Source organism: Stylophora pistillata, chromosome 8, assembly GCF_964205215.1.
Source record: "Stylophora pistillata chromosome 8, jaStyPist1.2, whole genome shotgun sequence".
NCBI lineage: Eukaryota > Metazoa > Cnidaria > Anthozoa > Scleractinia > Pocilloporidae > Stylophora > Stylophora pistillata.
Genome location: NC_142526.1, coordinates 24,960,464 through 24,973,491, shown reverse-complemented (window position 1 = coordinate 24,973,491; position 13,028 = coordinate 24,960,464). Strand labels below are relative to the sequence as shown.

The following is a 13,028-nucleotide window of genomic DNA, read 5'->3' as shown; positions in this document are numbered from 1 at the left end:
GCTTTATGCCTGCCCTTTCCTGTAGCTCTTTGGTGCTGACATGGCTTGCTATCGGATTCGGAGGATCCTTCGTAGGCACCTATTATGGAATACATTCACTGCTTTATCATCTCCTTTGTTCATCTTCCATGTCTCAGATCCATAGAGTAACATTGGCACTACTAGAGTTTTATATAGCCTCAGTTTTGTTTTCCTCAAGATGTTATTAGAGATCCAGATCTTCTTTAGTTTGTTAAAGGCACCTCTGGCTTTAATAACCTGTTCTTCAAGTCCTTCATACCACCATCCTCTCTACAAACTTTGGCCTACAAGTACACGAACTCATCGACATCTTCAATATCCTGTCCATTGATTATGATCTTTTCTTGGTTCTTTGCATTGATCCTCATCACTTTTGTCTTTTCCTTGTTGATTTTGAGTCCCACCCGTCTGGCCTCTTCATCCAGCCTTGTTGTTTTATCCTGAATTTGCTGCTTGGTAGATGAGAGCAGGACTATATCGTCCAAAATACTAGAATAAGCCTAGTTTAATAATATGCAATCATAACCATGATACATCTTTCAGTCGGTCTGTTTATTACAGCGGATTACAGCCAGGATTATTCGTACTAGAGTGTCTCTACCTACTCTATTCGTGTTGAACTTTGATCGCGGCTAAACATTATCCTTCTATCACTCGTTATTCCATTAAGCTAGGTTTTGTTGTGAGAGTTCTGATAATTAAATGAACGACAGTCATATTATTAATTCATAATGTGGCTTGAAGAGGCGTTACCTGTATTTACCCGCTTAACGGCTATTAAACCTCTGTTGCAAAATCATTTTGTTACAATACTTAAACGGATACATCAAGTTTTAAAAATAACCGTGCATTTAGGCGGGCGTTTTCACACTCCAGAATTAGATAATATAATTAAGCTGCCTTATCTAAGGACCACACCGTGGACACAGAAACAAAAGGGTCAAAAAAGGTACCCTATTTAAGGACCGAGAACGTCAAAAACCATACCCTATTCCGCGGCACGTACCTATACCTACATGGCCCATATATGCGAGTACCCCCCCCCCCCGAGTGCTCGCTGCTCGCAAGGATAATTTGACAACTGTTCGTGCTCGCAAAAATAAACACTGCCCGCGTGCTCGCAAATGCTCGCAAAGACCATGCGAAACCCCTTGCATTGTTGTGCAAACTTGTCGCAATAGCAAGTGATATCTTACAGATAATCACTTTTCGAAAAGTCGTCTTTGGTAAACAATAGTTGGAATTTGTCCAAATTATTGTTTGTGACAGCTGGCGCCAAATATCAAGTGCCCTTTCCTGATTTTGGATTTATTTGTTGCCACTCATTTCAACCATTGGCGTCCCATCGACTGTTTGTGTGACGTAATTCCGGTCAGAGGTGTTTGCCCTTAAATTATGTGGATCTACCCCAAGATTCCTTTAGTTGAACCTACGTGATCCAAGCTTTGCATGTCGACAAGAATCATAGTTCGCAACAAAGTCCGTTCAGTTCTTTACCAACCTCCACTGAAACTGTCGGGTGCTCAGTACTCTCTGATTGATTCGATACAGGCAAAGGTAAAGTTTCTATTTTCTACCTTGTTGATTCCTAAATACCCATGGTTTGTCGCGCTGTCTTCCTGCAAGCGGTGCTAGCACACCACAGGATGGTCGAGGATCCTTCGTCGGCTGTAAGCTTGTACTCTGAACTCGTCATCTTACAGGATATTATTTTTTTCTTGGCGTAGCGAGGCTAGAGTCGCAACTTTCAAAGAAGCTTCTGAATTGACACGTTTACCGCTTGATCCCAATCCCTACACAGAACTGCATCGGTTTTTTAGTAGGGCATTTAAATACCTCAGCAGGCCTCCGACGAAGAGGGCATTTCATACTATTGTCCCGTCCTTTGGTCAGTACTGTAAGAACATGTTAGTTACATAGTAAGAATCACTTTCGTCATTCATTTGCTCGTTAGTGTGATTTGCAACGCGATGGCTTGTTACTTACAGTAGTTATGACTTATTTCAGTTGCATTTTGCTAATTCGCAGCCGCCCCCCTTCAAAAAGCTTTCCTATTTAGTTTTATAACATAATGAACATAGTGCGCATCGTCTGATTGGTTAATTCAGTTTGCAAGCGGATGTTTCATCAGATTATAGAGCCGCGTGTAACTAGTTAGGTCTTAATGTTACTTCCCACATTCGCGAGTGTCCTCCGGAAAAAAAAATTCGTACGCGCCCTAGTTTCAAGAAAACCTTAACAAACTATACATCAAAAAAAGGCTTAAGAAATGCAGTTTACGATAAAAATTTAATTTTGGCGATTTTTTCATTTAGGGAGTATCAGGAGCCGGTAAGACGTGAAACAACAAAGGGTCCTTCTATTCATGATTTATCGGGTAGGCGTCAATCAACAAAAGTGTGTCAGGCTTTTCCGATATTCTGATTGGTTTTCTAGATATCCGCATCGAAAGTTAGAGTAGCGTAAAATATGCGAAACGTGTTGCGCAAATGGACACAACGTGAAAAATATTTCAAATATCAAAATCTCCCGACACGCTTTCGTTTGTCATTATCCCTGGAATGTTTTGGCGAATTCTCACGAAAATCGGTGAAATCTACATACCCTATAAATTCGCTCAAAGCGGATGTATTCCTCTCAAAATCAAATGCGAGATTTTAGCCCCTAAAGTTTTGTAGACAACTAGAGCTACGCCGTACGCCAAGAGATTATCTCGCCTCCTGAAACCGCGAACCAATGGAAAGACGGGACCTCCTGGCGTCAATGACGATGCATCAAGATTTTCCCGATTTTCACGTTTTTTTTTTATCTCGCTTTGTTGAAAATTGGCAAAGAAAAAACCCGCGGCAAGAAAGATTAAGCTGGAGAAACTTCTGAAAAGCAAAACGGCGAATCGACAGACAGCTTAAGTAAGTACCCTTATCGCTTAAATGATTCCCTCGGGTAAAGTTATTGGGGACTTTAAGTAAACCTCGTCGGCGACGGCAACGAGAACGTGGAAAAACAATAGATCTAATTGGCAGAACAATAGCCCAGCACGTGTGTTTTAAAACTTGGTACATTTCTTAGCCGTCCTTTGCAAAACAACAACGCGAAATCCCCAAAATTGCGTCGTCTGCGAAGCGAAACCGCGGCGGCAAATTATTTTAATTTTAATTTGGAACTCAACGCTACTTTTATGCGTTACGTTGAGTTTGAAGTCTGGCGCCTTATGAGACGGTAAACACATGCAGCCATTTTCGAAATTCTAACTAAAAGAAGAAACTCCTTTTTTTAATCGACGCCTTCCGTGCCGTTGCCGTCCTGGCTGCTTAAAGTCCCTATTATGTTTTGTATCAAGGCCGGTACTTGCTTATTGAAAGGAAACTTCGTTTTTAACCTTACGTACGACAAATGTAGATTTGATGGCGACTTCTTTGTTCGCCAGTAATTTGGATGCCAGCGTGGAGAGGGGTGCAAGGACTGTTTTTTTTTTCCTGACAAAATGGTGCCATTTCTCTATTCTTTGGGCCTGTTTTTTTCTTTTTCTTTCCCCAGGGACTCCTCTCTAATTTAGATTTCTTTTTTTTTTTAATCCATGAGAAAAGATTTTCCACTAGCAGGGAACTTTCGCGTGTGAATTTTGTCAAGTGCGCGATTAAACAAAATATGCAAATAACATGAAATTGCCGCGAATATTCCCCCAGGGGGTTCGCCATTTACGAGAATATGACACCCTCCTGATTTATTAACTTTTCTTTAAAAATACGTTTTCCTAAATAAGTCGATCACTTTCTGAGATTTCAAAATTTTTCTTTTTGTAAACGTTAAGAAAAAAAATTAACTTTAATAGCTAACACAATTACTGGTAACCCAGTAGTTTACATTGTGGGCTATAAACAAATAATTCAAATTGAACATAACAATGTTAAGAATCCCAATTGGCCGGAGACAAACCAGTTGGCTATTTACAAGCATGGCCGAGGATTTGAACTCGGAGCCACCGTGAAACAAATTCAGGTAGTGGTCAGGGTGCGACTCGAACCCGGGAGCGACGGATTGCGAGTCCGACACGCTGACCACTCGGCCACGCTACCTCCAAGTAAAATGTCTAACTTCACTCTAGTCCAATAAAAGAAAAAACGGCCTCTGAAGGTTTAACTGAGCAATAGAACACATTTTCCGGGCTCCATAACACGTGATAAAGCCCCTTGGGATGTTGTGAGAACACAATACAATACAACATACAATAATTGTTTTATTAAAAACGTTAAATTAAATTATTAAATTTTATTAAATTTTTAGCTCTCTTTTAATTTTAAGCTGACACGTACGCTTACCATATTTGTAGATTATGTTATAGGCTGATATACCATAATGGCTAAGCCAATAAAAAGTCTTGAATTGCATTATCCAATGACCTAGTTTTTAATAAATAACTTTATTTAAACTTGAATTAAAGATAGCAAATACTTACTAATATCTCCAAGTAAAGATATTGAAATTACTATAATACAATAAAAGAAAATCAAATAATATATATAGATATATGTATGTATAAATAAATTTGAATAAGACTAATAAGTTAAGAATTTAAATATTATTTATTGCAAAAGGTACAACAGTCAATGTCAAATTTCATTTTGGAAATTCCCAATTTAAATTTACTTAATTCAGGAATCGATCTCCTGTAGTTAGGGAGAGAATTCCATTACTTACTGCACTGATAAACAAGAGAGTGAAGACCGTAACCAGTGGTGTTTACTCTAAGTACAGTGAGAATATAAAAATTAGGTTAAGTTAGCAAATTAATGCTAACTTAGAGATATATTCAGGAATAAGTCCAGCTGGTTACTTTTACCCAAGCTGTTTATTTCCCGTGGGACGCCTTGACAGGCGGTTTTATACTTTGACCCTCACTGTCTCCCTAATCAAGCATCAAGGTCAAGGGAAAAAAGGAAATGATTGTCATCTAAAGAAGCGCTTGATCGTTAAACAAATAATACTTGTCAGCTCCTGAGGGAATGTGTAGAGAACAGTGTGGAGAATATGCACACTGATGTAACGGTGAAAGGATCTAGCGACAGAAGGAGTCTAACCACACGAGTAGCTCTTATTCCATATCCGCGTGCGCGGTTTAGTTGGACAGCGGTTTCTCATATTAACATTCACGAAAGAGAGGCTCTCTGGTGAAGCATTAAGGATGGGCCAATACGTCTTTTTCGAATCGATACGATACCGAGTACGATACTGACTTTTTTCTTCGATATAGATATCGATACCGATACTGTGACTTCATTGAAATACATAGTAAGTCACGTGATCTGATTGACTAAATGAAGGCACTCTCGCACGGTTTGCTGTTAAGTTCTATATAGTAGCATCAACAAGACAGTCAAACAAGTAAAAAATTTCAATTTATTGGGACTCATTTTTGATTTTCTCGAGGAAATGAAGAACACCGCAGTGGTACAATCTTTCTACTTACTATATTAAGCAATCTGCAACTTTCACTAGCATTTAGGTATGATCATGAAGCGTACGATGACGGGTTATCAGTCACTGCACGCGTCACTGATAATAACTGAAAATGGGTGCCCGACTCATTATGGATCCTACGCTTCAATACTCGATACATCAGAGACTCCCTGGTATACAGGACCACTCGCAGAGGTACCATACTTTGGAACTATTAAATGCTTTTCTTGCTCGAGGTTTTTCTTTAGTAAGCAGTCATGGTAGTTTGCTATTGCAACTCATTTTTGTTACTCCAGATCTGTCCTTGTAATGCGTAGATTGTTGTGAGCTGCGATTTTGTTGCCATTGCACTGAGTGACGTTACATTTACAGAATCGGGTGCGGCAATCCTACATAATCATTGCACACAAATGCGCACGTGCACGATCTCGAGCCCTACGGCTACTTATCAGCGCTTCGTCGGGGGAGATTAAAGCGTGGTAGGTCACGTGCAGTATCGAAAGCGGTATCGCTAATTTACGATCCAACCTCGGTGTCGCTGGTATCGAATATTTGGTATCGGTAGCGGCCAATCCTTATCAAGCACCTCTGAAGACTACTAGAATAAGCATATAAAAAGTTTAGGTAAAACATCATGATTAGACGCTGTATAGCCTTTGGTTGTACGAGCTGAAGTTTCCGCTATCAAACAAAGATCATCTCCAGAAGTGCACACCTCCTCGATTTACTGGTTTCCCGCCAGCGACTTGCTGCGTGTCGGCAGACATTTCCACTTATTTAATATTCACAAATTTCAAAGACCTTTTGTCTGCGAATTCCCGCGGGTAGCTTTTCGAACTGAAAGCCTCGGACTCAACTGAGATATCCACTGTGCAAACGTGTACGCGTGTCAGGAAACTAATCAGTTGGAATTTTTTTGGATCCATTTGCAGATCGATGCAATGTCGCTTTTAGCCGATCACAAGTTGCTTTTGGGAGCTGTGGGGATAGCAGTGACATCTGCAGTGGCAGGTTTTAGTATTAGTCGGATATTTCAACGTCGAAATTTAAGCCTCTATAAAATCAGCGAGGAGGACAATCCAGTCGCTAAATATGTAACCGAATATGGTATCCGCGAACCATCGGCGCTCGCCAGCCTGAGAAAGGTTAGAATCTTTCGTATAACGTAGTTTGATAATTCCTTTGATTTTCTAGTATTCACACCAGTAAATCTTGTGGTTTCATCGTTTTGACCATTGCATAATACATGCTTTCCTGTGGCGCACATAGGCGTTCTCAGCCACACATGGTCTTGTTTTTTCTCTTGCATTGATTGATGTGATGAGTCAGTACTTTGACATGACAAGAGAGCAATTTTGGTTATTATCAGGGGACTGATTGACTAAGGAGGAAAAGTCGAAATTGATACACTTAAATGGGATTAATGCCTGATCGAAGGTTTCCTAAATTTGTAATTCTTATATTTTATTAGACATTTTAGTGGGTAGTGTCGCTGAGTACGTTTACGAGTTGCGCCGCATGTTGACGAGCTCGCAGGCCGAGTCAAAATTCTAACAACGAGTAAAAATACTCAGCGATACGTCTAACGAGTTATTTATTATCCAACTGCGTTACTCTATGCGCATTTATTATGTTACGTGCACGAATGACCAACAAATGTCCGCTAACAAAGCATATATGAAAATAGACTCCCGAGTACGACATATGGCACGCAACAAAAATGTAACAACAAGCAGTAACCCATTTTAACTATTATTTAATTAGTTTTACACTGACTAATTTACTTAGGTTGGAGATAAAGTTAAGCAGTTCTTAAAGCAGGCTTACAATCCTTCATGCCGTGTAAGTGTTCGTCGTCTTGATCAACTTCCAATTCCAACATCCGCCGACTGAAGACCACAGCGCTTGGCTTTCTTGATTTATCGCATTCTTTCCTTGTACACAAACTCTTCCGGAGGATTCCATAGTAAACTCTGTATTCTCTATCTTCTTCCTCTCTCGACTATCGTCTTTTTCATCTCTTTCCTCTCTCCGGATATCGCAAGGTCAAAAGGTCACAGCCTTGTCACATCATAGCTTCCACAAGTTCAGTCAGCAAGCCACGAGGGTAACCCTCGGGCAAATCTTTTTTGTACTTCTCACAAGCCAGCTTTTATACATTTACTTTAGTTATCTAGAATTTTCTATTACTATTTATAGCGTATTACAAGTTGTATTATTTTTGGAAACTGCTGAGTCACATGAAAGAAGTTTCTGGAATATTACAGATTACAGATAATTCTAGAAAAGTCTGGGATTGCGTGACAGATTCAGTAAAAATAATTCGATCCTCGTAACAATTATAAGGCGTGAAAGCAAAGGAGATAGTATAGCCAACCTGTTGAACAGTTTTTTTTCTTTTACTCGCAGTCAAAATTACCTACTGTCTGAACTATCCAAATATCGCGTGATATTTATACTCGATTCGCCCGTTATTTGTATCTTATATTATTAAAAAGTAGATGATTGGATAATGCAATTCAAGACTTTTTATTGGCCTAGCCATTATGTTATATCAGCCAATATACCATAACCTACAAATATGGCAAGCGTACATGTCAGCTTAAAATTAAAAGGGAGCTAAAAATTAAATAAAATTTAATAACTTAATTTAACGTTTTTAATAAAACAGTTATTCCACTCGCTCTTGTTGGATATGAGATGACTATAGCCAACTTGGTGCTATGCGCCTCATTGGCTATCATCTCATATCCAATGCGCCCTTGTGGAATAATTGTTAATTATCCAACAGGCCACATTGTCATTTCAGTGCGCACGAATTTCGTGGATATTTCTGGAGTACAAATATATTTGTACTTGTCTAGTGCATTATTTGTACTCTACGAAGCACATTTGGGTAATAATGATGGGTAACATACATTTGAAATTCGCATGTCACGCTATAAATCCTAGGTGAAGGTTCAAAATAACCAAAGTTCAGAGAACCCTGTGTGACCCAGTATTATGGCTAACAAAGTTTCTGTACTTTCAGTGGTGGGTATTTGAGAGCGTGTATTAATTAGCGTGTTTCCTCTTTTCAGTGTGACTTGGGGTCCGTAGACCATCCTCATTGGATTTAGTGAATGCATCACAGAATAGAATAGACTCAGTTGTGAACCACTTATGAGAGTAGTTGACGCACAACTCATATAAACCAAGTTAAACATCATTAAGCATATAAAGAGCAATTTTCATCAAATATGATTGCAGGAGTTTAGTGGAAAAGTTAAGAGGCAGTAGGGTCCTTCATCCCTTTAACATGGAGCATAATAGGGCAATTTTTTAATCTCATGAATCATCGGCCCTTTTATGTCCATGTGAATAAATTTTTTATTTAAAAGTGACCTGTGAATGAAGAGCTGAAATAAACGTGATTGGAAAAGAGCTCAAGGATACTACACAAACAAATTTAGTGCGTGGTTTTCATACAACAGAGGATATTTGGTCCAAGATGTTTTATCAGGGTATTCAAGTACCAATGTGGTCCACCAGAGGGGCCAACTTGAGGACCCCCTGTCTTCTCTTTGTCGTGTTCCTCTCAAACAGAAACCAACAGAACAGGATTGATTATAGATTGAGTAGCTTAGTCATTTGCAGTGACAAATTATCCACACTTAAATATGCTACCACGAATGGAATTAACTGTAAAATTTGATTGAGACATCCAACCCTGCACATGCCCAGAAAATGAGACTTTGGGTTTAAAGAAATTTATTTTATTCTCAAATAATTAACAATTATTCCACGAGCACGCGTTGGATATAAGATGATAGATAGTCAACGAGGCGCATAGCGCCGAGTTGGCTATAATCATCTCATATCCAACAAGTGCGAGTGAAATAATTGTTTTATTTAAAAAAACGCACCTAAGATATTAGACAAATCTTCTCGACTTTATTTGGTAAGAAGAAACCGGATGTTACAATGTACAGATATTAGATTATGGTATATGGGCTCATATACCATAATGGCTAAGCCAATAGAAAGTCTTGAATTGCATTATCCAATGATCCAGTTTTTAATAACAATGGTTATGTTAGAATTCATAGCGATTCTCATGCAATTAATGCCTGTAATTATGATATCTGTTCTTGCAGGCAACTGTAAAGCTTCCATTAGGTGACATGCTTTGTAGTTCTGATGAAGCTCAACTTATGAGGCTATTCATAGAATTGATTAAAGCCAAAAAGGTTATAGAGATAGGTGAGATGGACATTTTAAATGATATGTCAGCTTTTTTTTTATTTGAATTTTATTGGAATAATGATAGATCGTAGCACTGTTAAATTGTTAAGGAAATTCAAAAGTGGAATGTGAACCTAACACTTTCCTTTGTGCAGTATAGCCTAAATCATTGTTGTGGTTGATATAATCCCCAAGAGTCAATTAATTGACAATTATGTCACTCAGTGGTCAGCAGGTAATATAAATAGTAGAAATGGGTCAACTTTCCCTATTGTGGGTGATGACAATAAGTTTTTAAATAGAAATTAAGCAACCCTCATTAGCTTTGAATTGGGATTTGATGGGATGGAAAAAAATAGTGATATGTAAAAGGGTGAGGATGTATGCCCTAACATCCTTAAAAAAATTTTTGCTTAACTGCTCCCTTAGCTTCTAGTGGAAAGGCTTAACTGAGGCTTATTGAAATGTCTCTAGTATATACATACTGGTATTTAAAAACTTAGAGTGAGCTGAGTGAAACAAAACAGTGATGAGTTGTTACAAAAATTTCTACCTGTAATTTTTTCAAATTCTTTCTTATTTCAGGTACTTTCACTGGCTATAATACTCTTAGTATGGCTATAGCTCTGCCATCTGATGGCAAAGTTGTGTCATGTGATATCACAGACAAGTTTATGAAAGAGATTGATGCTCACCGTTACTTTCAAGAAGTAAGCTGACAAATGTTTTAATTCATGTAACAAAAGTTAATTGTTTTGTGACCTGTATTTAGCAGTCGCGTAGCAAGCTCTAACTCCATATGACCAAATCCTGACCAAGTAGCAACCAATAAGAACATCTGAATTTACCATAAGACTATCTGTCATAAAATAATATTAAATATTATGTAATATTGCACAAAATGTCTTTTGCCCTTTCTTTTTCTCACAACTAATATCACATTTCTGCCAGCCATTTTATATTTATTATGTCATCAAATATAGACTCAGAAAATGAGTAGGGTTCGTAGCTTTGAATACATAACTATCTTTGTTAAATTTTACCTTGGTAATGTAAAACACAGCTTAACATTTCAAAGCCTGGTTGTATTAAGGGTGAATATTGCTATCCAACAGATAAATCACTATCCAGTGGATAAGTAATAACAAAAGGTACCAGGGCCACTAACTTTTCAAAAAGGTACCACTAACTTTTCAACTTACTAGCCCAGTGGCTAGTGACATCTTAGATTTTATGACAATCCTAGTTTATTTACTAACCAAACTGGCTAGTGGAAATCAAAAACCACTAGCCAAAACTAAATTTCTACTAGTCTGTGGCTACTGAGTGGGCTACCATTAGTGTCAAGCCCTGGGTACTGCACTATCCACAGAATAAGGATTTATCCAGTGGATAGCATTATCCAACCTTCAAAGAGCTGGGGCCAGAAGTGATTTATGAGCAAATCTCTTAATGATATTTAGGAATCCAGCCAAGAGATGTTAAGAACAAGTAAAGACAAACATATTTCTCAGACTTATTTCTAAGGAAAGTTAGCAGCATAAGAAGGAAGAGTTATGAACCCTATTTTGAGTCTCTTGTCCACAGCTCAGGTTATTATGTGTAGTGATTTTTTTATTTGAAATTATTGTTATCTTTTTTTATTTAGGCTGGTGTTGAGTCGAAAGTTGAATTTAAGATACAGTCTGCACTCACTACTCTAGGTAATAATAGTGTCCTTTTTGTTGATATATGGTGAGTTTCCATAGTCACTGATGCTCTCATACACTCTGCTTTAGAAGTTGCGACAAACCGTGCTATAAACAAACCGTTCACATAAAGAGGAATTCTGTGTACAGCTAGGAAAGGCAAAAGAGTATCCTGTGTGGAGATACAGAGGGACAGATGGGGAAGTTTTGAGCCAAGAAGCATGAAAAACCCTCAGAACAGATTTACGTTATACCAAAAGCTATTTCATAATTAAGATTTGTCCAACTCAGTGGTACAATGTATTGAAATAATATTGCCTGTCTCCAGTTCTTGTTGAAAGAGAATCATTGTGTTGTAAAACTTCTACACTTGTATCAATCAAGAATAACTCTGACCTAAAATAATTGCCTTTTTATAGATGAACTTATTGCTGCAGGAGAAGCTGAAAGCTTTGACCTTGCTTTTATTGATGCTGCAAAGACTGAATATGACCAGTATTATGAGAAATCTCTACAGCTTCTGCGTCAGGGAGGGTTGATAGTAGTTGACAATGTAAGTAATAAACAAGTACTGTAGGTAGTTCTCTTGAGGACAAACTTGGGTTAAGTAAAAAAGAAATCAAAGAAAACTTTCTAGCTATTGTTACAGCAACTCATTGCTAAGACAAGTCCTTTATTTTAGCTCCAAAACACGGGAAGCTTTACGCCCCAGTGGCTTGCATTGTGTGCCCGCAAAGACTTCATGTCCGCTGGCCTACAGCGGGCATAATACCGACACCTGAAAACCCTTGCAATACTAAATCTATCACATATCGTAACAGCTATACATATTTGCTCTTAGCATTCAAAAATCTTTACAAGAGTAAGATTAAAAAAATGACTTAAGCAAGTTGACTGAAGCAGTTGAACAAGTCACTCAAGGACTGGAGCAAGGTGGCCAATAAGATAAGCTGAGAGGTAACCTAGGCAAGCTGACTAATGACTAAGAGTTAATCAAAGACTTAAGTGAGTGGGCCAGGACTTAAAAGAGTTGATGAAAGACATAAGCAAGTTGAGGAATGCATGTCTGCCCAGCACTGACACATCACTTGAATAGTTTTGGCTCACTGCCTTAGCAGTGACATATGCATGTGTCAGGGAAAAATTGTCGAGAACCAAATCAGTTTACTCTTGGACAGGTTTTTTCTGCTTGTCACACAAGGCACCCTCGTTGTGTGACATCCTTAAAAAAGGCTCTTGAGGAGTACAAACAGTGGTTAAATTACTTGAAATTTTTTAAATTATTTGACATTGTTTTTTATTAATCTTGGTTTAGGTTTTGCTCAATGGTACAGTTTGTGACCCCAAGACAGTAGCTACAAAGCCAAGGACAAGAGCAATACACAACTTGAACACAAAACTTCACAAAGACACTCGTGTGACCATCAGTATGATTCCCTTCTCAGATGGTGTGACGATAGCAATAAAGCTCTAACTTGTTATTAATTTTAGACTGACACTGACACAAATGTATATGAATCCATCAGTCCCCTAGTTTTTTATAAAGGGTACAGCCTGAATGCTTGAATAAAGTTCATATACTGCAAAGTTCATATAGGACAGAAGATTCTCTTGACATTCCTCCTTCTTTCCTTTTAC

At 38.2% G+C, this 13,028-nt stretch overlaps 1 protein-coding gene across 7 annotated transcripts; it reads left to right on the top strand.

The window, feature by feature from the left end:
* The first annotated feature begins 1,441 nt into the window (after positions 1–1,441).
* On the top strand, positions 1,442–12,982 carry LOC111334592 (uncharacterized). Of its 7 annotated transcripts, XM_088731622.1 has the most exons (9): positions 1,442–1,578; positions 2,337–2,398; positions 6,411–6,623; positions 7,267–7,320; positions 9,615–9,720; positions 10,288–10,412; positions 11,351–11,405; positions 11,810–11,943; positions 12,706–12,982. In XM_088731622.1, the coding sequence occupies exons 2-9, from the start codon at positions 2,387–2,389 to the stop codon at positions 12,862–12,864; spliced, it is 858 nt and encodes a 285-aa protein (XP_088587748.1). In that variant the 5' UTR covers positions 1,442–1,578; positions 2,337–2,386; the 3' UTR covers positions 12,865–12,982. The 7 variants fall into 7 exon arrangements, with proteins under 7 accessions (XP_088587748.1, XP_088587747.1, XP_088587750.1 ...); XM_088731621.1 differs by lacking the exon at positions 2,337–2,398; XM_088731624.1 differs by lacking the exons at positions 1,442–1,578; positions 2,337–2,398 and adding an exon at positions 2,792–2,930.
* Positions 12,983–13,028: the final 46 nt, after the last annotated feature.